General features: G+C 42.6%; 2 protein-coding genes across 2 annotated transcripts in view; both read left to right on the forward strand.

Moving 5' to 3' along the window:
* The first annotated feature begins 1,884 nt into the window (after positions 1-1,884).
* On the forward strand, positions 1,885-16,236 carry TNFRSF1B (TNF receptor superfamily member 1B). The gene is made up of 10 exons (XM_058818779.1): positions 1,885-2,035; positions 7,630-7,735; positions 9,522-9,650; positions 10,731-10,880; positions 11,572-11,665; positions 11,747-11,934; positions 12,625-12,699; positions 13,248-13,285; positions 13,819-14,086; positions 14,627-16,236. Exons 1-10 carry the CDS (start codon positions 1,934-1,936, stop codon positions 14,923-14,925), a joined length of 1,449 nt encoding a protein of 482 aa, XP_058674762.1. The 5' UTR covers positions 1,885-1,933; the 3' UTR covers positions 14,926-16,236.
* Positions 16,237-17,436: 1,200 nt separating this feature from the next.
* The window catches only part of VPS13D (vacuolar protein sorting 13 homolog D), a 102,405-nt gene continuing 94,210 nt past the window's right edge, over positions 17,437-25,631 (forward strand). The window contains exons 1-10 of the mRNA XM_058818916.1: positions 17,437-17,495; positions 19,849-20,017; positions 20,846-20,923; positions 21,152-21,342; positions 21,658-21,738; positions 22,084-22,200; positions 22,417-22,521; positions 22,834-23,004; positions 23,594-23,694; positions 24,806-24,974. Coding sequence (XP_058674899.1) covers positions 19,921-20,017; positions 20,846-20,923; positions 21,152-21,342; positions 21,658-21,738; positions 22,084-22,200; positions 22,417-22,521; positions 22,834-23,004; positions 23,594-23,694; positions 24,806-24,974 — 1,110 coding nt within the window. The 5' untranslated portion in view covers positions 17,437-17,495; positions 19,849-19,920. The remainder of the gene's footprint in view (positions 17,496-19,848; positions 20,018-20,845; positions 20,924-21,151; positions 21,343-21,657; positions 21,739-22,083; positions 22,201-22,416; positions 22,522-22,833; positions 23,005-23,593; positions 23,695-24,805; positions 24,975-25,631) is intronic.

Genomic DNA, 25,631 nt, shown 5'->3' on the forward strand with positions numbered 1-25,631 from the left:
TCCTAATCATCAGGGTGATACTGATTTGCATATCCTTTAAAAACAAACCTCTTTGGTGGCCAACTGGCTGTGTTCTGCTATTTTTGAATCTTCAGTGCTGCTTGTTCAGTAACTGTAAATGTAATAGTGCTGACTGCACTTTTGCACAGGCCAATGGAAAATGAGCAATATGACAAAGTGTGTCTTAATAATCAAAAAAAGGAACCACAAAACCCATTACTTGCTCTGTAGTTTGGGTGCAGCTGCAGTGACTTCTGTCTCAGAGTGAACACAAAAACACCTTCTTGGGCCAGACTGGAGCTTGAGCCCAACATTTCAGCTCTGGCAGCTGCAGGAAGGGATTGGATTAGTTAGGAACACCATAGCTGCTCTTTGCATTCATCATGGTTCTGCAGGTGCAGCTGCCATTGGGTTGAGGATGTCAAAGATTTTGATTTATTATTCTCTTATATCACCATTAGTTTTTCTTCTCTCTTTTGAATTTCCAAGTACAATCTGCCTCCATAAGCACCCGTGGCAAAAGATTACAGATATCATGCACTGTGTAAAGGACTTTTAGCACTTTGGAACTGGCCTCTTTATTTCAGTGAATGTCACTAGCTGTTGCCTTACAGAAGTCAGTGAGTTGCTTTTTATATTATTTTTTTTCAACCAAGTTGCTTTTGTGATTGATTGTATCTCAGCTTTGATTGCACTAGCCTCCAGTTTGAGTCCCACCTTTTCATATTACTCATGTAAGTTTGATGCTCCACTGCCTTGGTCACTTTAGTTGACCTTTTCCACATCTACTTTAACTTCACTACATACTTCATTTTACAGAACACCAGTTTGTGAATCCACAAACTGAATAACCACATTTACCTGGCTGTGATTGTTTGGGGCTGTTCTGCAATGACTGTAATTGTGTATTTCCACTCTTGTATATTAATTAATCTTTTTCACTAGAACAGCTTTCTAAAGGAACAATATGCCTTGCAACCTGCTGGATGTGTTATAGTTAGTTGGTTTAATAATGCTGGTAATCTCTGAATTAAAAATTACATGGATTTTAAGCCATGGCCACGCTTTTCCTGTTTGATATGAAATGTTAAATTGTTGATAATTTCAGTCTCAGAAGAAATATTTTTGCAAGAAAGCCATTTGAAGCTCATGGAGCTCTTAGTGGATTTGAGTTTTTCTCAGGAGCAGGGCTGAATTTATAGTTAAGTCTGTCTGTACCATCCTGGCTGTATGTGACACACGAGTGACTGGTATTAATGAGTATTAATGAATATTGGAATGCTGCAAAGGTAACTTTGTACTGTGAGGTGAGGGAGTTGCACTTTGCTGATCCAACTCAATATTCTATGAAGGGGCTGAAGAGACAGACCCTCAACATACACCACGAGACAGAGTGGAAATCTTCCAGAATAGAAATCCATTTTGATTTAAGTGAAATGTACATCTTTGAATTAAGTCTGTAGATGTTTGGTGTGACTGTTCTCACAAAAAACCTATGCTCTAATAATCTGCTTCAGCCAAAGGACAGAGATAAAGGAGAAGCCCCTTGAACTCTGAAACGGACACACAGAGAGAGGCTGATGCAGAAAGCAAGGTCAAAATGACCCAGGAATTCTTTCTGATAAAGAAAAAATTAGCAGCAAAATCAGTAAAATGAATATGTGTGAACCTATTGAAATTGCATGCATATGGCGTAGAGAGGGAGATTTAAAAAAGGACCTGGAGTTCCCAGAGCCACGCATGTCATTTTAGAGGAACGATCCCCACGTGCGTCCAGCGCTGCAATAAACACACGGGCTGCCGCAGTTTCACAGCGCTTGTGCAGTTTGTTTGTTCCGCAATCAGCCCGGGGCGAGCGGCGCCGCTGTCGGGGCGGGGGAGCCGCGTCCTCGGGGCGGCGTCTGCGGGGCCCGCCCGGGTCGGTTTGGCGGCGATGGGGCCGCGCCGGCCGCTGCTCCCGGGGCCCATCCCGGTGCTGATCCCGGCGCTGATCCCGGCGCTGATCCCGGCACTGATGGGCGCCGCGGCCGGGCGGGTGAGCGATGCCGGGCGGGTGAGCGGGGCCGGGCGGGTGAGCGATGCCGGGCTGGGTGAGCGGGGCCGGGCTGTGTGAGCGATGCCGGGCTGGGTGAGCGGGGCCGGGCTGGGTGAGCGGGGCCGGGCTGTGTGAGCGATGCCGGGCTGTGTGAGCGATGCCGGGCTGGGTGAGCGATGCCGGGCTGGGTGAGCGGGGCCGGGCTGGGTGAGCGATGCCGGGCTGGGTGAGCGGGGCCGGGCTGGGTGAGCGATGCCGGGCTGGGTGAGCGGGGCCGGGCTGGGTGAGCGGGGCCGGGCTGGGTGAGCGGGGCCGGGCTGTGTGAGCGATGCCGGGCTGTGTGAGCGATGCCGGGCTGTGTGAGCGATGCCGGGCTGTGTGAGCGATGCCGGGCTGGGTGAGCGGGGCCGGGCTGGGTGAGCGGGGCCGGGCGGGGCCGGGGCGCTGTAACGGGGATGCTGCTCCGGGGATGCGGGAGCTCCGCGGGGGAAACGCCCGCGGGCATCCCCTGGTGATGGAGCCCTGGAGGCAGCGTCCCATTGCTGTGTGTGAGCTCTATTTGTCACCTGCCTGCCCCTTGTCGCTTGTCTGTTCCTTGTCGCCTGTCTGTCCCTTGTCACCTGTCCCTTGTCTCCTATCCCTTGCCACCTGTCCCTTGTCTGTCGCCTTGTTGCCTGTCTGTCCCTTGTCTCCTGCCCCTTGTCGCTTGTCTGTCCCTTGTCACCTGCTGTTTGTCTCCTGCCTCTTGTTGCCTGTCGGTTCCTTGTCACAGACACCTTGTCTGCCCCTTGTCACCTGCCCCTTGTCGCCTGACTGTCCCTTGTCACCTGTCCCTTGTCTCCTGCCCCTTGTCACCTGTCCCTTTTCGTTTGACTGTCCCTTGTCTCCCACCCTTTGTCACCTGTCTGTCCCTTGTCACCTGTCCCTTGGCTGTCCCTTGCCTCCTGTCCCTTATCACTTGCTTGTCCCTTGTCACCTGTCCTTTGTCTCCTGCCCCCTGTCACCTGTCTGTTCCTTGTCACCTGTCCCTTCTCATCTGCCCCTTGTCACTTTTCTGCCCCTTGTCACCTGCCCCTTGTCGCTTGTCTGTCCTTTGTCACCTGTCCCTTCTCTCCTGCCGCTTGTCACCTGTCTGTCCCTTGTCACTTGTCCCTTGTCTCCTGTCCTTTGTCACCTATCTGTCCCTTGTCCCCTCCGTGCCCCCAGGCTTGGGCTGGATTCACCGTGATCTCTACAGCAATCTCAAGCCCTCCTCTTAAAACTTCAAAGCTGAGCCTTTGTCTGTGTTGTTGTTACTTCTTGGCTCCCCAAAGGAATGACTAATAACTTTTCCTGGATTTTCAGCAGAAATGTGTTGATTTTGCAGGCTTGTTTGAGTGTCTGTAAAAACCATGGTGAGCATCCTGGCAAGTGCAGAGTGTAACCCCATATCTACATGACCTTGTTTGCACAGGAAGAATTGTTCTGCTCCATTGGTTCCCTAGAACTCTTCCCTATTAAAATAGAAAAACCTTTTAATTTGCATGAAAATCTGATGTGCTGCAGCTGTTACTGTTCTATTCCTTGTCCAGCTGCTGCTGCACACTGTGTTTGGCAGTGAGGGTTTGTAGCTGTGCCAGCCAAAGAGCTCAGTGGGATCTGTTTGCCTTCAACTCAGTGTTTTCTGTACTGGTGTATTGATAGGACTTTTCTGTCTGGTTTTAAAATGTTCAGGATTGTGAAGATAAATATGGAAATGTTGCTGAGATGTCCAGGTGACTGTGTTCTTATGGGATATTTATGTTATTTACATGTTTATTTAATAATAGGAATTGAGGCTGGATAAGCAAAGGTTCAGTGAAATCAGGTGAGGATGTCAGAATGTGCATTGAACCTGGAATTACACTGTGGTCTTTTAAGGAGTATGGGGTGCTACAGTGAGCTGATAATATATTAAAATAATTATTTTAATTAGTGTTTCTCACTAATTTTTAATTCAGCTCTGGTTTTAAGGTGAGAGTGTTTTAAACCTGATTTACTGGACACCTTGCAGTGGATAGCATAAAGCAGACAGAGAAGGGATAATCTCAGAATTGTGGCAGAACTTATCACCAGAATTTAAGTTTGTCATGTTTCATGCTGAGCAAGGGGCTTTGGTTCAAAAGGAATTAGCTCTCCTCTTATTTTAAATATGACTGAAACATAATGATGGAAATAATGACAGAAACTTTCAGCATCACTTTTTGCACTGTGACAAAATAAGGAAAAGCTTATATGTAGAGTACAAAAACAAATACAGTAGTTTCAGTGATACCACACCTGCCACAGAGCTGGAAAAAACCCATGCCTGTTATATCAAATTTTAACAGTGATTTGTTACAGAAAACTTTATTTTTGAGGGAGACAAACTGGCAAAGCAATAGTTCTTGAGTGACACTTCTTGGGTTTTATCTCATTCATCTGGAAGTGTCTGAGAGTTCCCAGCCTCAGTCCCTGTCTTAGACACAGGAACTGAACATTATTTTTGCCATTTTGAACAATTGAATCACCCAGGTTATCAGTAATAACCTGAAGTTTTCAAAGAGAAGAACTGGTGACGCTGTTGTCTGGTAAGTGAAATTCAACAGAACTTATTTTAAAATGAGAAGTTTAAATATTTTAGACAGAATTCTGTTTTTTCCTGCCTCCAGTAGGTCTGCTAGCTCAGCAAATAGGGTCTCTGTATGTCAAGTCCTTTCCATAGAAACATATTTTACACCAGAGACCTCAGTGACTTCATTGTGGTTTCACATGCGTGAAGAACACTGCACACAAATGTAATTCCTCTGCAGATCCTCTGACTGACAGCTGGGGTTTAAAGGCAAATGTATGAAAAATAGATCAACAGAAATGTAGACATGTGAATTAGGATTAAAATATATGCTTATATATCTTTGTTTAAATGGCCTTGAGTGAAAATGAAATGAAAATGAGTGTTATATGAATGGATTTTTATAGATTCATCCATTGTATTAACATGTTTTATTTTTATTATTTAAGATACTTAAATTTAATTACACATAAAGCCTTTTCAGCTTTGTTAGCCACTCCTCTCCAGGGACAAATTATGTCACCTGTACAGTAATATCTGCAGTGCAAACAGGAAAATGATCCAAACAATGCAGGAACTCCAGAGAGTCTGGAGTCACTGATTTTGTGTATGTAACTTCTTAGTTATTGCTTAATGCAGAGGCATTGCAAAAATCTCCCTAGTGAGTTAGGAAGTCAAAGGCAAGCACAGTTTACCAATTTCTATGCCAAAATGTATTTCTTAATTTGATGTGCATAGAGCTAAACTAAATTTCATGTTTAAGAATGTTTGTGCCTCTACTGATAGACAGATGGGGCATTTTATTTCTTCTTGCACCTGTTAAATTAAATGAAGTCTTCCAAACTCTTAATTTACTCCTTATAAATTTCTTTTAAATCAGCTGCCATTAGGCACTGCTATTTAGACTGAGAAGTTCTGAGCCTGTAATGCAAAATGTGCAGCATCAGGTTAGTTTCCCTTCACACAATCTGCTTGTAGAACACTGAATCACAGTAAAAACAGGATAAAATAAGGTCTTGTGAGTGATACAAACACTAACAAAATGCAAAGATTGTGACATAGAATCTGGCCTCTACTCATCAGTCTTTCAGTCCAAAGTAGCCAATGCATCTGGATGCCAGACAGAAATTTTATATGGCCCAACTCAGACCTCAGGATTGGTGAAATTGCTGGAAAATGGGGTGTAGTAAATGAATTTAATCCTTTCAGTTGGGAATTGGAAGGATTCCTTGGGCAAACCAAGCTGAGCCAGCGTGTGTGGCTCTCTAAGTGTGTGTAAATTGTGCCTAAGCCAGTCAAAACTCCCTTTTAGTTTCCCATAATGTTCTCTGAGGACATTTGGGAAGAAATTGTCAGTTATAAGTCACTGAGAGCCACAGCTCATCAGATAAAATTTCAGGGAGATGGTATCAGACAGCAGAGAGATCCTTCCAAGCACAACTTCAGAGAAACAGGTGTGAACCCAGCAACTGACAGGTTTTCCTGTGTCTGCAGCTCACAGTGCAGGATTTACAACAGACAGGGAAGAGCATGAGATAAGAACTTTTAATTTTTTTAGCCAGGAAACCTCACCAGCAGGGTCATGTGTGATGTGGTTTATTGTATTTCTGCTTTTTTTTCCCCCCGTGTCTGCTCTTGCATTGAAGCCTTATGTTTTGAAAAGGCTCTCAACTGCTATTTTTAAAGAAGTTGATCATAGTGACTACAAAAATGAGATGACAACACTTGATCTTTCCTCTTCTAATAAAAAAGTAACTTAATAAAAAATATTTTTGTTGAGAGCAGAGCCCTTTTCTCCTTTGTCAAATTTTAGTGTCAGCTCAAGTTTGCAAACAGGATGATTTGTCATTGTCCATCCTATGATATTTAGACTTTTCTCTGCCTTCACATTCTTAGAAAATGGCTTTTTGACACTGCCCATTGAGTAGGTTGACAAAATCCTGTTTCTGATCACAGCTAAATAAAAGAATATTTCAATGAGCTGCATAAGAAAATGCTGAATTCCCTTTAAGCAATTGCTGAGGGTGAGAATCATTAATTTCCTTTGTCAGTAATATGAAGACGCAATAGATGTTCAAGATGTTTTTCAGTAAGGAGGAAGGATATTTTCATTACCGGCCTCCCGAGATCTTGTTCCTGTTTTGATTTTTCATTTTAGTAATGATTCCTCTAGATGTGTGTAGATTAAACATGGAGAAATCTCTTCAGACTGCAATGATGCCTTAAAGCTGAGCAGTGTCACATCCTTTTTTAACAGTGCCTTTTTGGTCTAGCAGGAAACTCCTACACTTGTCCTACCTAACAGAAGCCTTTTTAAGTGAGTGTATTTTTCCCTTTGAAAATAGTCTGTAAGTCATTAAATAATTTGACACTTGTTCATTGAGCTGTGCTGATCAGTGAGAGCTGAAATTAGGCACCCTGTATTTATTTCGTGATTGTCTCTAATGCATTTCATCTGCATATTTGTCTGCACCTTCTGCAAAGGTGCTGCTTCTCAGAAGTTTTTGGAGACATCATTTTCAAAACATCAAGGCCTTCCTTGCTCAGGAAGGAATCACAGAGTGTCTGGAAAGATAAAAGCCTTTTTCCCTTTTCTTTGGAAAGACTGACTGAAGTTTTTGAGCCACTTTACAGTAAATGTTTCTCCCACAAACCCACAGGTCGGAATTTCGGTTTCTCTGGTGTTTTGTCAGATGTTGTTTGAGCCATGGCAGCTGAGGAAAAGGCACTCAGCTCTTTGGTTCCACTGCACTCTTTTGAACCTAAACCTGGAGAAATCACTTGGTTTGTGCTGGATCTTTGGAAAACAAAGGAACCTCAGAAGGGTCACATGCAGCTCATTATCTGTTCACGGCCCTGCAGCCTCCTGGCATCTGCTCTGTGCTGTTTCATTATAGCTCCACTGGTGCCTTGGAAGGGAAGGTGCCTGTAATTGCACTGCTCTTTAGGCATTTGTCTCTTTTGAGTGTCTAATTCAGGATCAGAATGGATTTGTGACTCATGGCTTGCCCTTGATTTCTCCTAGGAATATTCATTACCTTACACACCGCAGCTTGCACAACGATGCAACGATCCCAGCACTGAATTCTATGATGAAGAACTTGATAAATGCTGCAGCCAGTGCCCTCCAGGTAGGTTATCATTCAAACTATTACTTTACACAGCCAAATTCACTCGGTTTTCAGATGATCATAGTGTATTTTGATTATTTATATGTATAAAGTGCATCAGATTTTTGCTGTTGTAATGCATTCTTCCTCAACAAAGACAACAAAACACTGTGACTGCAAAACACTGGCAAAAGAGACACATTGTCCATCAGAACTGGAATTCTCCTTCAAGGTTAACTGGGCTAAGACTTACCAGAAGGTAGCTTCTCAGCTTGTCTAAGCACAGTTCTCCATGAAGTTTTCATTAAGGTAATTAAAGTAATTTTAGTCAACACTGGAGGGGAAGCAACACTCACTAGGGGAATTACAAAAAACAGGCAACACAGACCCTAGCCCATTAATAAAAATACGTGTTGTAAAACAGGGCATGAAGTAAAGCTTAGTTTCTGTGCTATGATAATATCACTTATCTAAGGGGCTTTCCATTGGACAGGTCAGTCTGTCTTTGCTCATTAAGGGAGTTGTTGTCTTTTAGTGTAAATCAGACACTGCAGAGCACTGTCACACTGGGGACAGGACTGCAGACACTGTCTGCTCTGAGCTGTCACATCCTGCACTCCAGGGGTGATTATAAGTGACCTGTAGTTAGCCAAAGTCATTGTCTGTGGGCTTTGGGATTGGTTTTTTGGAGGGGATAGTAATGTTCTTTGGAGATTTTGGTCATAGACTTTATGCAATAAGTTGCAACTATATTAATATATTAGATAGGGAAAAAAAAACTGCCTTTTTTTTCTCATTACATGCTGAGCAAAGAAAATTTTTCTTCATAAATGCTGAGTGTCTGTCAGATCCGGAAGTTCAAACAGGAAATCAGTATTTGCTGAAACAGCTGCAGCTTCTTGAATTAACTGCAATAATCTAGATAGATCTGCAAACTTCCTTTGTTCATGACAGATGAAAGATGAGAATTCATAAGTAAAACTTTTCAGTTGTGTTATGTAGTGTTCAGTGAATCAGCCTAGATCATGAGCAAGATGTAGGATGCAGAATGCAAAGCTTTAATTAAGTACAGGGGAAAACAAAGTCTTTGGAAATAATTAATTTGCCTCACCTCCAGGGCCTCTTCTTTCGAAAAACAGATTCTCCAAGCACCTCTAAAAATTTTTCAGTGTTATTCCTACTTCCTGATTATGTTTTCCAGGATATTTTTGTAAAGGATATGAGACATTGACTTTTATCTTATTTCCCCTTTCACATGAAAGGGAATTGGCAATTGAGGTGTTTTCTCCAAAATTAATGTTGGAACTCACATGCTCCCATCACTGTACTAAATGTGAGAAATAGTACAAACTCTGCTGGTGGTGGGAAGCTTTGCCCTCTCCACCCACTGTCTGTAATAAAGGGTCTCACTCAGGCACATCATTCTGGCACATGCCTGACTTTGGTTGTGAAACACCTCCACGTGTTCACCACAAAACAGCTTCTGCAAAGGTAAAATATTTGGGTTTTTTATTGTGGTAGCTGCATCTAAGTATGTGCTGAGGGATTTTGGTTTGCCTTGTTTTGAATGTGTCTGGAATCCACTGAACTGAATGTAAGAAAAGGGGTCAAACACGGATGGACATAAATCAGACTTTCCCTGTAGAGACATGCAGTTCTCAACATCAATGCATGGTGTGTGATACCAATCTGATCATGTCAGTGAAGGGAAAGGATTCTACAGCTCAGAATGAGACTTAATTCCTCGTGATCCTTTCCAGTGAGATGATTTCTCTGATTTGGTTTGGGTTTTTTTTTCTTTTAATAGGTCAGTATAGGACAGGGAGCTGCAGTCAGACCACGGACACCAAGTGCAGCCCCTGCAGACCTAAAACCTACACAGCCATCTGGAATCATTCTCCACAGTGCTTTGCCTGCTCAGCACCCTGCAGGAAAGGTAGGCTTGGGTTAGGAAAGGGGCTTGCTCAAAGACTGGGCTTGGTTTAACCTTTTCTCCTAAGAAACCCATGAGATTTTGTCAATCACTTGAATAATCCTCATGCTTTTGGAATGTGTAAGATTTAGGGATAGGAATCTAGGAGAAAAATCTTGCAGGGAGCCCTGGCTCTTTTTCTTCTTAAGTCCTAAAAATGAGGACTTGTATTATTAAAAGCTAAGGCAGTACATCACTAAAATATTCCAAATGCCATCAGTAGAATAAGCTCCTGCTTATAACATCCCATCAAGAGACTTTAATACCTAACTTGGACATGGATAAATGGATAATTACATTTCCAGCATCCTGTCATTTCTCATTTTGTCTGCTGAAGTAACAACAGTAAACATGGGTCCATTTTGCAAAATAAACATTGTTTTATTTTGCAAAGCAGCAATCAGTGAGAGCACACTGGTTCTGTTCACTGAAGCAGCTGAACAGTACCTAAGGTAGAGCATTGTACCAGCACCTGTACTTTGGGCTAATAGATCACCTGCATTAATGAACTCAGTCATGCTGTTCTCCACCATTTCTAATGGAAATTGGTGTAGAACATTATATACTTGATTCACTGAGAAGTAAGTTTTAAGGATACAGTCTAAGTTGAAAGGACCTTTGGTCTTGTCTAAGTAGATAATCCTACAAAAGCTGGTTAATTACAATATGAAAATATTTGTAGTAAAATCTCCAAACACATTAAATACAGTGACATGATCTGCACGGACTGAAAATCTCAGTGTGGCCCCCAGGTATGGCAGTGGTAAACACAAATGGCCATGTTTGGAATTACAACAAAATATAGCACTACTGCAGGCACAGAGTTTTAAATGTGCACCCTGCAGGTGCAAATTTCTCCTTTCCTAGAGAGAGAAAACTCTTCTGAAAATGGAGACATTGGGCATGTAACACATTGGTTTATGGTGCTATACAAGCCCAAAATTTGTATGTGAACATCACCTCATGTTCACTCGAAACACTGCAGGCTGTGATTTTAAATGCTGTCAATGACATCTTGCTGCTTTATTTTTGTTTTAAAACCAGGGCTTGTACAGAATCAAACGTGCACCAGGTCCCAGGACAGGATCTGTAGCTGCCCACCCCACAAGTACTGTGTTTCCAGGCTGGATGAGTACTGTGAAGTGTGTAGAACACACAAAAAATGTGGCAAAGGCTACAGGGTTTCCAGAAGAGGTAATTTGATTTTGAACACTCTGCTTACTGCACATTTATTCTGGCCTAATTCCCTTCAGCTGTGCATTCCTGTTAGGGTTTATATTAATTCTAAGCAAGTGGGCACTAACCAGAGTAGCAGTGTTCTCCAGAGGTATATTCAAAGTGACAACACATTGCAATTTCTTACTGTCATATATCAAAAAGTGATTTATTCTGTAAAAGTGACTGAGATCCAAGACCACTTAATCACTCCTTAAATCCTTGAAAAAGGGCTTCAGGTGGAATTTTGGGTACAGTAAATAATGATGACTCTATGCTGTTCTGCAGAATTGATCTGGTTTTGTTGGTTGATGGAATCTACCACCCTGATAATACATCTGTCTCAAAATGATAAATCATTTTAAAATATTTGAAATGCTAAACATTAAAAAAAATGAGGAATCATTTTGAGAAGATGCAGAACTCAACAGTATGGTAGTCAGTCGGTGAAAAGCTTTGTCTGAAGCACCACATTTGAACCTTTAATGGTACCAAACTTACAGCTGGTTAATTTTTTGGGTTGGGTGCATCAAGTGAATGTCTCCTGTGACAGTCACAGACTGCATTTTTGCACTGCTTCTATATAATTGCTGGGATCTCTTGCAGACCCTGAATATTCATTCTTGTTTCTCACCAGATAAGTAACTGGAGTTTTCCTCTTTGTTTAAAGGGACAGACAGCACAGACACAGAATGTGAACCTTGTCCTCCTGGCACGTTTTCCCCTGAGGAGTCCTACAACACCAGCTGCACGCCCCACACCGTGTGAGCCAGAGTTCTGTCCAACAGCAGCCTTAGCTGTGCAGGGCTTCTGGTGTTCCTGACTTCTCTTTTTGTCTCTTGCAGCTGTAAATCAGTGGCTGTCCCTGGGAACAGCAGGAATGACACTGTTTGCAGTGACTCAGGAACAGCCACGGTTCTGCCTCACACCATTTGGAAGCTACTTGTGACCCAAAGTCCAGTTTCCCACCAAGCTGCAATAATAACTCAACCTGTCACGTTAAACTCTGTGTCTGACCTGTCCCACATCACTGGTGAGCTTTAACTCATTTAAAGTCACTTTTGTCTGCTCAGGAACCAAGCTTATATTTAGTTCTCAGTGTCTTTCCAAAACCAGTCACCAAACAGAATGTCAGGAGAGCTCAGTTAATTCAATGTGACACAGCTTGTAGTGAACTGCATTTTTACCTGTGCATCTGCATTATTTCTAAAAAAACCCAACCTAGACTATACAAGGCATTTCCTGATAATTGCTGCTATAGCTGGTAGAAAAGTTTGTATCTTAAATTCTGGATTGAAGCAAACCTGAGCTGGTGAGAGGTCTGTGAGTCTTCTGTCAGACAGAAGGTCCTGACAGCATTCCTGGGTGTGGATATGCTCTCTGCTTTTCACAGGAGAAGGCAGAGATGTTTGGGAGCGTTTTGAGCTACTTGGCCTTGTATGTGACAAACTCTTGCTTGGCCAGAGAAATACCTTTTGGGACCAAGTCCAAAAATCTGTCTTCACTTTTCAGAAGTCTGTCCTCAGGAGAGGAGAATTCAGTTTTATGAAGTGGTGACTGAAATGAGACCTTGCTGTCTGACAATTAAAGCATCCAATGTGAATGTCAGACATACACAATACTTGTAAATTTAGCTTTTGTAGTGAGGCACAGAAAATACAAAACTACCTTTTTCTAATTAGATCAAGCTACTAAATAATTTCTTCTTTTTATTTATTTTCAGGAGCAGTAGCGGGGCCATTGTTATTGATCCTGGTAATTGCTATTTTGGGATATTGCTTAGTCTCAAAAAAAAAAGGTAAGATTCATGAGGTGAAAACAAGAAAATCTGTAAAAACTGTGAAGTGTTACCTTATTTCCCATTACCTGAGCCTGGTGGTTGACTGAAATTAGTGTCTAAGAAGATGCCAGCTTTCTTCAAATCTGTCTTGTTCCTCAGGTTTTAGGTAATTGTCTAAATACCCAACAGCCTTGGAGTTGGACAACTGTGCAACAGTTGTGCTTCTGCTGAAACTTGTTAAATTTTTGGTACTTCATAATTTAAATATTAGACAATTTCAAGTGTTATAATTAAACAGACATGAATGTGGTTTATTGTCATCAATAGCTTTTCTCACTGACACTATACAAGAAAAATGATGAATTAATGCTGAGGCTTCTCTTTGCTTCCTGGCTAATTAAGTCACAAAATTAATGCAACACAGGTTCCAATGTGTTCAAACTGTGTGCAATAAATGTATATTTGAAGTTTATTCCAGGAGCAGGGGATGACAGCCTAGTTTAGGGTGCAGCTGTTGTAAAAGGGACAGGTTTGGGTGCTAACAAACTGTCTTTGCTCACTGGCAGCCCCTGTGTACTCTGCAGCAGCTACAGAGGCAGGTTTGGTGAGTGTCCTCTCTTTCCATCTCTTCCATTTCTTTAAAAGTTACACAGAAATCATAAACTCTCACCTAAATACAAGTAGAAGAAAACAGCACAGCAGCAAGAAATCTGCAGTGAGAACAGGGTGGTTTGGTCCCCAAGGCAGGATGTAAGATGTATCTTAAATGTCCCACCCTCACTCTATGTGAGGCTGAAAACAGCACTAAAACCCAGGTGGGGTTTTGAAAACTAAATTTGAAAACTAAATTTGGTCCCTAAGTAATCAGAGCAGTGCTGTGGTGCTTTCAGGAGAAGGGTTCATTTTGTTGAACCCCTAATGAGCTGTTATGGACTTTACTTGCACCCATCACTATGCAAAATGAAAATAATTACAGAATGGCTTGGATTAGAAGGGACATTAAAGCTCCTCTAGTTCCAATCATCACTGGTTTCTTTAGCTGCCAAAATACTCACCAGTTCTTTGCTAGTGGGTTGCATGTGGTGGGTTTTTTTTTTTTTAATATTAACATTTTGCATTTCTCTGCAAATGTTCCAGCCTTTTCCCCCTCCAGAAAAACAGTGTGACAAAAAAATCAGAGATGCAGAATTGCAGAACTCCAGGAGTTCTGAACAGGAACAACAGCATCTCTTGGAAACTTCTGGGTCCAGCAGCAGTATGCTGAATCCAACTGGATCTGCAACCAGCAGTGTAATAAGTAAAGAGAATGATGAAAATAAAAACTCAGGAGGATTTCAGCAGCAACATTCACCTCCTGAAGGTTCTAAATTCCTGAGTGGAGACAGACACAGCTCTGCAAGTTCAGGTAGTAATGATTCTGAATGATCCAGAACCTCTTGAAATTATAAATTATGAGTCTTTTTAGCAGAAGTCTAAATGGCAGGATAAAACATCTGAGTCCTGTTCACCAGAGAGAAAATTTAGTAGCTTTTGAAAAGAAAAAATGATTGTTTAAAGTTGCCATCCTGAAATAATAGAGTTTCCTCAGTGGACAAACAGGGATTTAAGGGCTGGGGGATCAGGTGGTTGGCACTTACCTGTGGGTGGGAGTAGAAGCCAAAGGGAGCAGTTACAAAAGAACATTGTCAAAAGCATTTGAAATGACAACAGATGGGCAAGAATTGTTTGCAATCCAGGTCTCTGCATTAATTTTGGCAGCTTTTTTATTTCTGGGGAGATACATGAATTTTATGGTACCAAAATATTACAGAACCAACTCAACCAGCTTGACTGAATTAAGTGAAGCTAAAAGATATTTACTGTCTATTTTACCTGCAAGTCAAAGAGCTGGATAAAGAATCCAGCTGCCCTGTTCTGGTTTCATTCTTCTGTGTTTATTTGACAGAACATTCTGGTAATGGAGGAACACAGGTGAATGTGACGTGCATTGTGAAATTTTGCAGACCAGACTGCAGCTCCCAGTGCCCTGAGCAGATAAATTCAACTGCCAGGGATAATGGACACACTCCCTGGGGCTCCCCAACAGGGGAAGAGACCCTCCCTTCAAAAGAAGAAAATGCCTTGAACAAAGAAACTGAAATTCACATTGCAGTGGAAAATGAGGACAATTTACTTCAAGACTTACTTCCAGAAGAAAAGAAGGTTCCTCTGGGCATTCAAGATGCTGGGATGAAAACCAGTTAAAGGAAATTACAGATAATATGCTGATTGACTGATAATCAAACCATCTCTTGTCTTATAAAACAAACATTATGGTAAATGTAGCTTTCTTACAGAGATTTGAAATTTCAGATGAATAGAGACACTGATGCTTTTTAGTATCTTCTGTTGCTTTGCAGTTTAAAAGAAAAACTTTAAAATTGAGTGGCCAACTCCTCCCTTTCTTCTGTGATACTCTAAGAGGACCTTTATCAGACTTGAAAAGAAATATTTTTCAAACTTTATGCCCTTAAGCTTTCTCCTGAGACTTCTTGTGATGATGATTTTTATTCAAGGCCACAATGCCAAGAACATGGATGTGACAGCACTTCTAAGGGACTGGAGTTAAATTATCATTCTTTCAATGCTCAGGAATCATCCATTTGATTTAAATGTTAAAGCTATCAGTTCCTATCCCGTACTTTAGTTGTCATACTTTCCCTCACCCTCCTGGATATTTCCTTTATTATTACAGTTTGTTTTTTTCTCATTATCAGACCAAATTTCTTAAGTACACATAGGATATCAGGAAGTGAAATCTTTTACACAAGCTCTTTTTTACAACTAAAATTACGACTGTTATGTCTAAACAACAGCATTTCATTGCCTGTACATAGTTCATTTTGTTTTAGAAGGGAAAAATCCAGATTGAACTGTTTTTATCTTGGAGGAAGGAAGTTCCTTTTGTTGACAACCCTAGAGTTCGTCACCTTTGTGTCCTGGCTGAGGTAACATGTTTCCCCAATTGATCCTGACCTCATTGTTGAGGTAAACCATAAATCCAAAATATTTTCCCTGTGTTCAGTGACTATTAGAGCAGATCCCTGTGATTATCTTTGCCAAATAGCTCACTGCCCTCAGGTGGCAGAACATCATCTATAATAAATAGAATTTACTCAAACCTCAAAACCTGAAAATCCTGTTCTCCTTCACTGCTTGATGATGCTGGAGCTCCAACCCTCTCTTACAGAAAATTAGTGGAGGTTCTGCTTGAACGAAGTGGTTTGGAAGCCAATATTTAAAAACCCACTTCCCATAATAATTATATTTTACATCTGTGACTTAGCTGTCAATTGTGGTGGCTGTGTTCAGCCAGAATCTGCAATCCAGAGTCTGAATCCCATGGGAGTGAAGTCATGCAGTGACACATCACCCTTGTGTTATGCCATAAAAACACTGCTGGACTGTGTGATCCCTGTAAATCCACTGAACTGTGCTAACCTATCTCAAGTCAGACACAGTGGTTATTTCTGAGGCCTGAAATGTAAAAGGATCTTTTGGAATAAAATTGCTATAAAGGAGTATTCAGATTCTAAAAATACAGATTTTAAACTTCCTCAAAAACTGTGGTATCATATAATCTGTAATTATTTCTGGGACTGACAATCAGGTCTGTACTTCTACTATGAAGAAGCCGTTTGCAAATCTGTATTAAACTTACATTTGAAGGTATTTTTCAGGAAAGACTTGGAAAATGGGCATATTGAAACTACTACGGAACTGAATGATTTAGACAAGAACCTCATTTTTCACTGCTCTTTGGACCGCTTCGAGCCCATTTCTGTGAGGCCGGCGCGGAGGCCGCGGGCACGTTCGGACCCCAAACCCGCCCTGTTCGAGCCCATTTCTGTGAGAGCGTGTTCGACCCCAAACCCGCTCTGTTTGAGCCCATTTCCGTGAGGGCGGCACAGAGACTTCGGGGCTGTTCCGACCCCAAACCCGCTCTGTTTGAGCCCATTTCCGTGAGGGCGGCACAGAGACTTCGGGGCTGTTCCGACCCCAAACCCGCTCTGTTTGAGCCCATTTCCGACCCCAAACCCGCCCTGTTTGAGCCCATTTCCGTGAGGGCGGTGCAGAAATCCCCGGGGTATTCCGACCCCAAACCCGCCCCGTTTGAGTTCATTTCCATGAGGGCGTGTTCCGACCCCAAATCCACCCAGTTTGAGTCTATTTCTGTGAGGGCAGTTCAGAGACCTCGGGTGTGTTCCGACCCAAAATCCGCCCTGTTCGAGCCCATTTCAGTCAGAGCGTGTTCGACCCCAAACCCGCCCTGTTTGAGCCCATTTCAGTGAGGGCGGCACAGAAAGCTCGGGCGTGTTCCGACCCCCAACCCGCCCTGTTTGAGCCCATTTGTGTGAGGGCAGCGCGGAGGCTACGGGCGTGTTCGGACTCCAAACCCGCCCTGTTCGAGCCCATTTCCACGAGGGCGGTGCAGAAATCCCGGGCGTGTTCCGACCCCAAACCCACCCTGTTTGAGCCCATTTCCGACCCCAAACCCGCCCCGTTCGAGTCCATTTCCGTGAGGGCGTGTCCCAACCCCAAACCCGCCCTGTTTGAGCCCATTTCCGACCCCAAACCCGCCCCGTTCGAGCCCATTTCCGTGAGGGCGGAGCGGAGGCCCCGGCTCGGGCCCAGCCCAGGGGCGTTGCCCGGCCCCGCCTGCAGGGGGCGGTGCCGCCGCCCCATCGATCGCTCGGCGCTCCCGCACTCGGGCGCACCCCCGCGACCGCCCGGCGCGCGCCCGCCGCCCCCCGCCCGCCCTCAGCGCCGCGCAGGTGAGTCCGGGGCTCCCGGGGGGCTCCTCGGATGGCCCCGAGGGGGTACGGAGAGGACACTCGGGGCACCTCCGGACCCGCTGCCTTTTCCCTTCTGCGTCAGCCGCCGCTCCCGCTCCTCGGGTCCGGCCTGAGGGGCCCCTCCCTGCCGCACGCCCCTCGCGGCGCCCCGCCCCGGGAAGGGTGGGCGAGGGGCGTCCCGGTGCGTCCCGGTGCGTCCGCGGTGTGTCCGCGGTGTGTCCCGGTGCCCGCGCCCGCCGCGGGGCGCGGGGGGCTCAGCCCGGCCGCGGGGCCTGGGGGTCCCTCGGGGCCTCCCCGCCCGGCGCGGGCCGTTCGCCGCCTCACGCTCCCCGGGGCTGCCCGGGGTCCGTCCCGCTCCGCCGGGCAAGGTGACCTTTCGCTTCCTCCCCGGCACGCCGGGCGAGCCCGCAGCTCGCTGCTGGCGATCCCCCGTGTCCCCGGCTGGCCCGGAGGCTCCTTCCCTGCCGGATTTGGGTAGAGGGGCGCTGGAAGAGCCCCCCGCACCTCCGACCACTGCCCTGGCCCCGGCGCTCCGGGGCCTGCTCTGCCTCCCCCTGCGGAAAATTGCATCCTAATTTCGCTTTGAGCCAGGGCCTGGTTTGGGATTTGGTTCTCACCCTGACAGTTCTTGTACTGTGCGCGTTAAGGAAATTAAAACATTGTCATAGATAAGAAATGCCGTGTTTTTCTCCCCAGGGCACAGCAGTGCACTGGAGAGTTAAAAATATAAAAGCCTTAAAGGATTTGAAAGGTTTGTGTGTGGTTAGTTATGTCCCACGAGTTTAGGTTAAGGTTGTGATGTGCTTCTTTTACAGCTCTTAGGGCGAGTTCAGGCATGGTTCATGCACCAGAGGGTTTCAGTCACTGGGATGCTGAACTGTGCTCAAATGTTTCTACAAGGTCTTTCCTTTGCTTTGGTTCCAAACACCTGTAGATTCCTTCTTTTATTTACTTTTTTTTTTAATGACAGTGTAACAAAAATGAGTGCATATACTTTTGTTTGATCTTGACTTTCTTGTCACTTTCATTAGAATAAATGCCTATAATGTAAGCTGGCGGCCCAAGAGCACAAATGCTTAGTCTTTATTAGTATTGTTTTTGAAAATTGTTGAGAAATTTTACCAAGGCAAAACTCTTAAAACACATTTTATAAGAAGTCATGTGACTGAATTGAACTTTCCTGTGCTGTTTTCTGTTTCATTCTTCAGGACAGCACAGTTTCACTTTCAGCCTTTAGAAAAGGTCTTTCATTCCTTGCTTAATTCTGGTTAGTGAATTTAACTATTAGTTAAATATTTTCACTGCATTTTTATGAAAAAAATAAAAGTTTAAATGGGGCTCTCTAAAATCATAATGAGAAAACTCTATATCTTAATGTAAAGTTTAAAATGTGACTCTTGGAGCTGTTGTTCCCTTCTATTGTCAGCTGTAAATAAAGGATGTATCTTGCTTTTTCTGCTGTGTATAATTCAATGGTTTAGGCAGGTATATGGCATTGGGAGAGTTTTTTAAACACAAAATCAGGACATTTTTTTAATTCTAATCTCAAGGAATGGCCTGCATGCTTTTTTCCTTACTGTACCAGGCTTCACCCTGCCCTTGCAAGAGCTGTGAGTGGTTTTGTAATTCTGTGGTTAAAAACTTGGACAGGGACTTTGGGATTTTAATGCCCTGATTGCCACAGAGGTGAAACAGAAGTGACTGGAGAAGAGGGAAGGGAAATGTTCTGGAGTGTGGTGCTTCCCTGATGCAGCTTTTTCCCTCCTCAGTGCAATAATCTCTGCTGCCACTTTGAAAACCTGTTGCAGTAACTGTTGGTGAGCTATTTTTGGGGCTTGGATCTGATTACTGCCCACACACCCGCTCTCCCAAAAAGGGCTTTGAGTAGGGTGAGTTGCTTCATAGGTGTCGTGGAAGAATTCTGCAAAAATCCAGAAGGCTTCAGGCTGTGCTTCAGAGCAGCTGCCAAAGCCAGCATGGTGAAATGTTGGCAGCAGAGGTCAAGGAGCCGGTGCAAACTTCAGATCAACGTGGAGTTTTGTCCTTTCCTTTTCTGCAGGAGGATTGTGGATTCCCTGTGTTGATTATTGCACCAAAAATAATGTTTTGCTTAGAAAAAGGATGGAAAGATGAACTTTATGTGAAAATCTCTCTGTGAAGCTGATTTGACACTTAAAGGGCATGGGGTAAAGCTTTTTTAAGGTAGAAATCAACCTTGGTGCTTTTACTTCTCTTTGGATAGATCACAGTAAGAACTGAAGTGACAGCAATGTCAGCTCTGCTGAGTGTGTCTATTTCAGACAATAATTTTGTTGTTTTTTTTTTCTTTCAGACTGAGACTAATTATGGAAGAGAAATCCAAAAAATGACAGAAAAGCATTAGTTTTCTTCTTCTAGGACAGTCATGTTGGAAGGATTGGTAGCCTGGGTCCTCAACACCTACCTGGGCAAATATGTCAATAACCTGAACACAGACCAACTTTCAGTGGCGCTTCTGAAGGGTGAGGGAGCCTTTGTGCTATCTTCTGTTCTGTTTTCATATTGTGATTTAGAAAAGTATTGTTTTTTTGTGATAACTGAAAGGTGGAATAGAAATAATCACTTAATATTGTGTTTAATATCTATATGAACCCTTTTAATACAGAGTTTGGTACTAGAAATTTATAATGAATAGTAAATGATCTTATGTTCTTTGCTCTTTATCAACACTCTTACATAAAATTTTCAAAGGTATGCTTAGTTACCTTAGCATGTTGAATTTATGTCATTTTTTCTTGAAAATGTTCAGTAAGTTTCCTGCCTAGGGACCATTGGCAGGAAGTCCTGCAGCCTTTTACCTTTTAGTGCTCACAGGTGCTCCCCTGTGCTCTGGTTTGTGCCATGCTGCATCCACGAGTTTTGTACTTTGTACAGTCCTCAAATCAATGCTTTCTGTTCACCTTTGCTGCTGTTATCTGCTGCTGCTGCTGAGAATGTTTTGTAATACTGCAAGGCTTTTCTGGGTGTGCTTTTCACAGTACTAAGAAAATAAGTATCCCTTTTGAAAAGACAATGGGGAGAGGTTTTGTCAGTTCTAAAACCCCACAGGTGATTATTCTGGGTGACATCATGAATTAGTTTGAGCACATGACACTGGAAAATTAACAACTGTATTAAGTAACCATTGTGATGTTAACACAACCTGAAGTGATAGGTTGGCTGTTCTTATTAAATCCCATTTAATTTTTTAACAAACCAATGCCAGTTGTTTTAGGCTTACAGTGTTCAAGTTGGCTTTCTTTAACATAGTTTTGTTTAGCAGACTTGTCTTTTTCTTCTGCTTTGTGTAGGTGCTGTTGAATTGGAAAACTTGCCACTAAAAAAAGATGCCTTAAAGGAGCTGGAATTACCATTTGAAGTAAAGGCAGGTTTGTATTTTGCTTGTGTGTGCAGCACAGATATTTTTTAAGCAGGAAGTATTGCATGTTTTAGAGTACCTGTGAGTCAGAGGCTTGAACAAATGAGGTAGCCTGATTTTTAGGTTATTTTTGTTTTAGCTTGTTTGTTTTTTATACCACTTTTTCTTTGGGGATTTTCAAGGTTGATAAGGTAATCTTTCACAGGAATCTGATGGTGTTTCTGTTTTGTTTATTCAGGTTTCATTGGCAAAATAACACTGCAGATCCCTTTTTATCGTCCACATGTGGATCCATGGGTGATATCTGTCTCAAAACTGCACTTAATTGGTGCACCAGAAAAAAGAGAAGAGTTTGATGAGGAAAGGGAAAAGTTGCAAGAAAGGGAACACAAGAAAGCCCTTCTGCTGGCACTTGAAGAAAAATGGAAGGTGAGTCACACCTGTGTTTCATGATGAAGAAACCTCTGTGGATTGTATTTAAGTCTCCTAACAAGAGACAGAACAAATGCACAGGAAATGGAGTTGGATTTGATTTGAACATGCTGACATAGTGCAGTTTCTGTCCTACCACCCCTCACCATTATGTGGTATGTCTCACATATGCCAGAGATCCATAAATATCTTAAGTTAACTTGTTTAGTTTTTCTTTCTCTTTGTTAACAGTGATTTCAGTGTAACAAAGTATATTGTCTCCTTACCAGGTTTTACATTTGCAGTAATGTTTATCCCTGTTTTCTCTTTCAGAAAGAGCAACAACAGAAAGGGGAGTCTTACTGGTACTCAGTTACTGCATCTGTAGTCACAAGAATTGTAGAAAACATTGAAGTAAGTCTTTGCTTTTGAGTGCTTGGCACTTACACATTTGCCTTTAAAATGGAGAATAATTGTAGGATAGTAAAAAAATGTACACTGTGTTGTGAAAGTGACTCATTTATGGGGAAAAGGGCAGGGACTGCTGGTATCTGGGGAGAAGGTAGAACCAGAGAGTACAAATCAGAAATGAGGAATAGGGTTTCTATTAGGGTAAGTATCTAGTAGAAATTTATTGGAAAATTGCAGAAATTAAATATTAAATTGTTCCAGCATTAGTGAAAATACTACTGTTTGTTATAATGATGTAAATAGTATATCTCTAGTAATGATAGTAATGATTTTTTTTTTCCTGTCCAGTTAAAAATCCAGGATGTGCATTTGAGGTTTGAGGATGGTGTCACAAATCCCTCGCAGCCGTTTGCATTTGGCATCTGCATCAAAAACGTCTCAATGCAAAATGCAGTGTTTGAACCAGTAAGTGCAGCTTGTGTGTACAGGAACAGCTCAGATGGGATGCTGCCTTTTGTGGGTGCTAGCAAATATTCAAAAAAACATACAGCATTTTAAAAATCTTTTGGTTGTTGTAATAAATTGATTTTGTGCCTTTAATGTTTTTTTGTTGGGTGTGTAGAACTGAAAACTACGTGACATGTGCTGTGTGATCTTGACTTTGCTCCACTTCTGCTGCAGGTGGAGAAGCGGATGCGGAAAAAGCAGATGGATGTTGCTGATTTCAGTGTTTATTGGGATACCAGCTGCACTTTACTGGGTGACCTGCCTCCTGCTCAGCTACAGGTACATGAAGAAGGCTTTGTATATGAAAGAGAGATTGTTGTTAGTCTACTTTCTGATTGATGTAGAATTTATTGGATCTGATCTTTTAAGAGCAAAAGAAGTCTATGGTTGCATGCTTTACTGATAGGATACATGTGCAACCCACAAAGGCTGTGCTGTGAAATAGCTTGTTTTACTTTTGAAGGGAGAACATGTTCAACAAGTTTTTTCCAATGGACTGGCCTGCTAATAAAGTACATTGTAGTAAATGAAACCATCCTAATGACTATTGTACACTCACTTCTTAGAGAGTAATTTGCTTGTAACCCCCAGGAAGCAATGGATAGGAGTATGGAAAGTCGTGCTCACAATTACATCATGGAGCCTGTCTGCACTTCTGCTCTCCTCAAGAGAAATTGTTCTAAGGAGCCTTTAAGGTCCCGCCATACTCCACGGCTGGAGTGTGACATTAAGCTGGAGACAATACCCCTGAAGCTTTCCCAGGTAAATACCAACCTTTTACCTGCCAGTAACTGGAACAGGTGTCATAAAATTGTGGCAGTGTTTGTGACAATTTAAATGCTGTGATTGTAGCATAAAATTAATACTCTGAAAGATTTTGTTTGAGAGGCAGCTCAAAGAGAGATATATTGAATAAGTTGTTCTAGAGTCAAGCATTCAAAATTACTTGTTTATTTTACTGAAACTGATTAATGCAAAAAAATTAAGTTGTTGTTTGTTTATTGTAGTAATAGGAGGGTGCATGTTGGGGGGGTGTTGGTCTGTACAATGTATAAAAGCAGCTGATGTTATGTTGATAACCTGACATGGAAGATTTCATTCTGTCTATTTGTAAATAAAGCCATAAATGGAATGTGCACATGAACTACAAGTGGCTGGGAGTAGGTATGTCACACTGGGGAACAAAATTATTGTGAATTAACAATAATCTTAATTCTGCACCATGTACAGGCCATTGCTGCCAGTAAACCAGACCTGTGGTTGGGTTTTTGGCTGGGCTTTTTCCTCTCCTCTTTTCTTGGGAAAGCACTCCAGTACCACCTCACTGATCTGTGTGTTGTTTCATTAAAAGATGCAGTATCAACAGATCATAGGATTTTTAAAGGAGCTGGATAGAAAGGAGCGACAGCTTAAATACAGGAAGTGGAAACCAAAGGTTACAGTAACAGAAAAGTAAGTACATCTCCATATGTGGTGTTGTCAGCTGTATTAGAAAAACTAGAATGAGAGAAATACAAAAACATACATGATAATCAAATGTTAAAAAAGATTCAGTTCTCATGTTTTCTTCCTTACCTCAGTGTTGGGAAGGATGAAAGTTTGACAAGAAAGTCTCACAGATATGTGTGCTTAGCAGATTAATTTTTAAATGTAGAGGCTGATGAAAGGATAGAAATGAAAGCAAGTTTTGATATAGAAGAAAAGAATTGCTGAGCCATTCTTACTGGATAATCAAGGAGGCAAAGGGTGTGTTAGTTAGAAGGGGTTTTTATGGCTTAGAGCAAAAGATAAACCCACCTCAGACAAGATGTTTTTGCCCAGCAGAAAGATAGCACAGGCAAACAAGCCTGCCAATGTGGCAAGTAGAAAAAAGGTCTCAGAATTTTCTACTGCAGGAAAACTGAAAAACAACTTCTGACTTCAACTGTAATGTACTAACTTTTAGTGATTGGAGAATAATAACATAAATATGGTAATTACAGTAGTTATGATGGGCTATAGATAACAGTTAAGGTATAAATTGGTTCTACTGTGTTAAGATGCTCAGCAAAGAAAAGTATAGAATGCATTGTGACCAAAACCAAAGGGTCTCCAGGCCTGCCTGCAGCTGGAGCTGACAGCTGTGGGCACAGCTCTGTCACCCATGACCTGGGCTGCTGTAACATCTTGGATGTAATAAACTGCATTTGGAAGAGCTGCCTGGAGTCCTGCATCTCTCATTTAGGCTCTTACACCTCAGAAATCAGTTAAAAATACTCAGATGTAATTCAAATGTAAAATTATCCTTACCTGAGCCTTTCAGTCAGTCTGTGTAACTCTGAATTTTGTTGTCTGTGCCTGCTGTGTGGCAGCTGGAGTCAGTCCCAGTGCAATGGTAGGGCCTCTACACCCTGTCCTGTTCATCTGTGGGGCCAGCCCGTGCTGGCTCCAGGGCTGCTGCTGTTCCTGGCTGCTGGCCCACTGCTTTTCACTGCCTCTCCTGGACCTTTCACCAGCTGGACATGCACTTGCCTTAGTTTTTTTTAATTAAATACTGATACTACAGTAATTAAAATTGTTTCAGCTGCCGGGAATGGTGGATCTTTGCCCTGAATGCAAATCTGTGGGAGATCAGGGAGCAGAGGCAGCGTTCCACCTGGGCCTTCGCGCTGCACCGGGCCCGGGACGCCGTGTCCTACACTGACATGTACTACAGCAAGCTGAAGGGGGAACCACTGTCTGCTGCAGACCAGGTATTTACACTTGAGTTCTTCTACAGTGATGGTTAATGGTGTTACACTTGGTTTGTTTCATCTTTCCACGTTTAAAACCTGGATAAGTTAAGAAGCATCTTCAGTTGTACTGCAGACTTTTCACTGAACTGAGTGTCTGCTGCTGAGATTTTAATGATGAGATATGTGAGCTGCAGGGTTCGTGTGGTTTTGTTTTGCACTGCAAAAAGCTGTCTGGTTTTTGATCTGTGAGCAGTGCTCACCAAAAATAGCATTAACTGCTGTAGAATGCCTGTGACAGTTGGTAAAATGCTTTCTTAACTCATGTTCTCTGTAGATCCAGAAGGTATTTAAGTACCAGAAATGTGTCTGCCCATATGCTTGGGTAGATAATTGGGAAAAATTGGGGCTGTTTGACAGTTGGGGTTGTTTATTAGTTTTGTTTTTCCAAGTTTATTTGAGGATGAAGAATTTAGTGCCCCTAATAATGAACCTATGACCTACTTCAGAAAGAAAAAAACCCATGAACTATAATTAGCCGCTTTTTATCTTTAGGTAGTTTGGGACTTTTTCTTCAAATCAGTTTAGGGCACCATGTACCACACCTGTATTAAAGGATTAAAGGAATTCTGTTGATACTTTTAAGTTGGATGTAATCCTTACCTTTGTTACTTGAGT

The sequence above is a fragment of the Ammospiza caudacuta genome, chromosome 22 (genome assembly GCF_027887145.1).
Source record: "Ammospiza caudacuta isolate bAmmCau1 chromosome 22, bAmmCau1.pri, whole genome shotgun sequence".
In the NCBI taxonomy this organism is placed as follows: Eukaryota; Metazoa; Chordata; class Aves; order Passeriformes; family Passerellidae; genus Ammospiza; species Ammospiza caudacuta.